At 40.1% G+C, this 4,700-nt stretch overlaps 1 protein-coding gene across 1 annotated transcript; it reads right to left on the reverse strand.

Moving 5' to 3' along the window:
• Window positions 1–765: 765 nt before the first annotated feature.
• On the reverse strand, window positions 766–4,146 carry LOC142596753 (protein FAM240C-like). The gene is made up of 2 exons (XM_075727191.1): window positions 4,001–4,146; window positions 766–898 (listed from the first exon to the last, which is right to left on the reverse strand). Exons 1-2 carry the CDS (start codon window positions 4,144–4,146, stop codon window positions 766–768), a joined length of 279 nt encoding a protein of 92 aa, XP_075583306.1.
• Between the last annotated feature and the right edge of the window lie 554 nt (window positions 4,147–4,700).

Consider the following 4,700-nt stretch of genomic DNA (forward strand, 5'->3'; position numbering starts at 1 on the left):
TCAGGTATGGCAAGTGATACCCTGCAAAGCATTCCTGTGCCGTTATGATGAACTGATTTGCTGCCTTCTATTTCAAACTCTCTTTCATACACACTTGCTCTGACATTTCTCAGACTGGTTCATAATAACCTTAGTAGTCTTTTTCTTACCTACCCCATGAGAGTCAAAATCCTTTCCTCTGTTCATTTAATGATTAAGATCTGTAAATTTTCTTGTATGTTGATCAGAAATGCTCATTCTTTTTTTTCCTGATTCCATTAAAGAATATATTTCTCCTTCTGTCCAGCTGATCAGACTAATCCTTAACTCCCTTCACTGTGTCTCATGAAGACAGGCAGAACAGCTTATATCTGCATTAAGCCAGAGACTCTGTGAGCTCTGTAAATGGAAATGTGCAATTTTGCATGCAGCCATCTGAATGTATTATTCCTATTAAACAAGCAATCCTCTTTCCTAGAAATATGTTGTTGTCACTTGGAAATGCAGAGTTACATCAGAAAGTTCTGCTGCATCGCAGTAATAATATATCATGGAGAATTAAAGGTGTCTGCTTCTCATCTATCCCTTTGAATTTTTTTCAAGATTATGTACTGTGGCCTTATTCTTGCACTGAAATTCAGTGGACATTATTAGTAGCTCTAGTAAGTAGTCTGGAAAAGGGCCAGATTCTGACCTTTTTCTTGTTCAGCAGTGTAACTGCTGGTTTATAGGTACATGCAGAAGGTCAGAGTCAGGCCCAATGCTTTCTGTGTTTTCACAGTAACTTTAAGCAACAGTTTTATCTGGTGAGGGAAGAGCGTCGATGGACAGCAGCGTCATCTGTTCTTTCTGCGTTTTTGTGTGCGCTTGGACCTGCCTTGCTCGGCCTTCCAGCCGCAGAGTCCATTCCTGGCGGAGTCTGCAAAGAGAGGACAAATGCTTAGCAAGTACTGAGCCAAATCCTTCAAATGTATCCAGGGCTTTTCAGCAGGGTTGAAGCTTTCCTCTTTCATCACCATAGCACTTGTCCCATATTTATTTATCATCTGCACATCTCTCTAGCTTGCTAGATTAGGAATGCAGGGGAGAAAGGGATAGTGCTGATGCTATCAGTGGTTGACATTGCTGGATTCCTAATGAGTCAAACAACTGCTGAAATACTGTCAGTGTGAAGAGCTCTGTTTTTTCCTCTGGGGTATTCTCAAAGCCACACAGAAGTACTTTCTATCCAGTAAGGTCATTCAATGTGTAAATGAAAAATACAATTCCATCCCCCAAGCCCCCAAGTTTACTGTAAAATGCTGTGGAGAAGAGCAAGCAGAACTTTAAACATGTCCATTTGGGTTTGCTCTGAACAAAAAAAAAAAAAAAAAGGAAAAGAAAGTAACCATTTTGTACCCAAAATCTCTGCAGACCTTGTATGTCTTTGATGAAAGGGATTGATGTCATATGCAAGAGGAGCCACATAGCTTCAAGACACAAGTGTAGTACAGACAGAAGAGAAAATCGCTAGGGATGACTGCAAGGTATTGTTGGCTGGGTCATTTTCCAAAGGAAATGGTATTATGAAACACCTGACCCAGCAATGTTATAGGATTAGATATCATATGGTAATGCCAAATGCATCATGGAATATATGGGTTTTTATATTACATTTGATGTGTTAAAAAGAACAGCAGCCAATGATTTCATCTGAGAGTAGCTTAGCAGTAGCTGTTTGACACAGATGCTTGTGTTAGTTTGGCTTCTGTGTTTGATTTCAGATTGTGTTTTAAACTTTTCTCATTTGGTCTACCTTGTCTTGGCTTCACTATTGGCCATACAGTTAGGCCTCAAAAAATCAGTGCAATTAGTAAAAATTTGCCATTAAAAGCACTGGTGTTCCTTGTCAACTAGTGTCCTAGGTGTCACAGAGAGAGCACCTGCCTATACTTAGAGCCACCTAATTCTCCCAGGTGTCACTTACATGAGGTAGTGGACCTGTAGATTTTGACAGTGTCTATTACCTCCTGAAAGTATTTTTTTTTTCCAAATTAAAGAACACTTTGTGAACAATTTGGGCTTTGGTCAAGTGACCTTGAAGGAACTCGCTTGGGTTTATTTCAGTTGTAACCAGCAGTTAAGACATGTTGAACATGTATGTTAAGACATATTCAAAGTTCTTTTGTTGCATTTTTTTTTCTATTCAGACAAGATCTTATAAAAACTTTTAACATTTCTAACTTTGCAAAGTTTAAAATATTATCTACACCCCTAATTGCAATTGATTTGTGATGTCTTCTTGTGGCAGTTTTTTTGTGAAGCTAGAGTGACAAAGGTTTCCGGTGCAGCTGAACAGTTTTCTGGGTTTTCTTATGCATGTTTTCTCTCCACCAACTTGGTGATTTGGGTTTAGCAGTATTAATGACTAGATGGAGTAGGATACTGGGAGCAGGACTGTCTACATCTGACTCTGTTGGGACACAAGGCTTGCCCAGATCTTGATTTCCTCATCTTTAAAATAACAATAGTAGCTTTGTCCTTGGGCACTAGGGTCAGAATACCTGCAATTTTTTTTTAAAGAAACAGCCCTTTAGCAGCACATTCCAGTTTGTTGAAGTCAAATTAATTTATGTGAATGTCCCAGTTGTAAGGAAAGTTTGTGCAGGAAAACCTTTGTCAACTTCATGAGGAAAGCCCATCAGAAAAACACAAGAGGCACAGGTATTTCTTATCCTCACTTAGTGTGTGGGAGACCCTGGTTCAAAATCCTGAGGTGCAACAACTTGAGCAAGTATTTGAAGCAGTCTACCATATTGTGCAGAGTATCTATACCACAGTCACAGCTCTTTCTAGGCAGTGGCTGTTGCTTTATACTATTATTAAAAAATTAAAATAAATAATTAAAATTAAATAAATTAAAATTAATTTGAATAGCCTTATTTTTTATCTGCTGCATAGCAGGAATGCTTATGAAATATTTTTCATGGGTCAGGAAAATCTTATTGTACCATTTCTGACTGTATCCTGGGCTGCACCAAAAGAAGCATGGCCAGCAGGTTGAGGGGGGTGATTCTGCCTCTCTGCTCTGCTCTGGTGAGACCCCACCTGGAGTACTGCATCCAGCTTGGGAGTCCTCAGGACAGGAAAGATGTGGACCTGTTGGAGCAGGTCCGAGGAGGGCCACAAAAATGATCAGAGGGATGGAATACCTCTCCTATAAGGAAAGGCTGAGAGAGCTGGCATTGTTCAGGCTGGAGAATTCTGCAGGGAGACCTTACTGCAGCCTTCCAGTACTTAAAGGGGGCTTATAAGAAAGATGGGGACAAACTTTTTAGTAGGGCCTGTTGCGACAGGACAAAGGGTGATGGTTTTTAACTAAAACAGGGTAGATTTAGACTAGATATAGGGAAGCAATTTTTTATGATGAGGGTGGTGAAACACTGGGACAGGTTGCCCAGAGAGGTGGTGGATGCCCCATCCCTGGAAACATTCAAGGTCAGGTTGGATGGGGCTTTGAGCAAGGGGGGTTGGACTAGATGACCTTGAAAGGTCCCTTCCAACCCACTCTATTCTATGGTTCTATGATTCTATGAGCCTATCTTTGAGCTTATATGATGCAAAGGGCTCTTAAACATGACAAAGATGCTATGGATTTGTTTATGCTACACATTAAATGGGTGGTTTGTCTGTCCCTTTAATGTAATACTATTTTATTTATTTGTGTAGCTGTACCAGTTCCAGGTAAAAATCCTGATATTTTCTGGCTGTCACAAGCCACAGTGCCAAAGTGCTTTATTTTTACATGGCTATGCTCCAAGGCCTTTGAAGAATGCTCATGAGGTTCAGGGGTGAGGGGTGTCTTAGTTTCCATGCAGAAGAGCCATGGAAATATGAGACAAGCAGCTGTGAGAGGAAAAGCGCCAAAGATCCAGAACACAATCTGTGCTATGAATAAAGCAGTACAATAACAGGTTACCATATTTTAAAGCACGTGATGACATACCCTGCAGTCTCGTGCAAAAGAAAAAATACCACTTACTTGTTCAGGGCACTTTTGCTTAACCTAGACTCTTCACCTTCTCGTTGCCTAGCTTGCTCTTGGATGACTTTCTCCCAGAAGTTCTTCAGCTCTTCTGCATCATGACCACCCATCTTGTGGCGTCTAAAGTTGTTATGCTTGCTCATTTTCTGAAAAGCAATTTGGAGGCCACAGCAGTCAGGAGCCTAGCCTGAGGCAGATACTGTGTTGCTTAGCCCCTTGGAATTTCTTTTTCATGAAGTGCTATTAAAATAAAGTATGTCACCTGAGAAGGAGAGGTAACTGATTCTTACTCTGCCTTGAAGAAAAATATAAGGCATTGAAACAGGCCTTGGGTGATAGTTAAATAGTATTCCTATATTTTTATTACTGAGTAATGACTATGCATGGCACAGTTCACTGAAATGTTATGGAGGCCTCAGTATGTGCGAGATTTTAAGTGGTTTTGGAAGAACTTGGGAAAAATACTTTCAAATATAATGCCATCATCACTGAAGTTCATATGAGATGCTGTGAAGTGCTTTCCCTTTTTCTGCCTCTTGTAGTTTTAAAAGAGATCATAGACTGTTGTTATCCAAGGGAAATATGTTGCTGTTAAGTGATTCCTTTTACTACTCCAAATTATATCAAGCACAAAATATGCAGAGGAATTATGAATCTAAAGTTGAAGCACACAGAACGCAAAGCCCTGGAGAGCTTG

This window comes from Pelecanus crispus, chromosome Z, assembly GCF_030463565.1.
Source record: "Pelecanus crispus isolate bPelCri1 chromosome Z, bPelCri1.pri, whole genome shotgun sequence".
NCBI lineage: Eukaryota > Metazoa > Chordata > Aves > Pelecaniformes > Pelecanidae > Pelecanus > Pelecanus crispus.

Coding starts and splice junctions, on each gene's coding strand:
- LOC142596753 (XM_075727191.1), bottom strand. CDS start 4,146: ATGAGCAAGCATAACAACTTTAGACGCCACAAGATGGGTGGTCATGAT. Junction 899..4,000: donor AGCAAAAGTGCCCTGAACAA/GTAAGTGGTATT, acceptor CTCTCTTTGCAG/ACTCCGCCAGGAATGGACTC.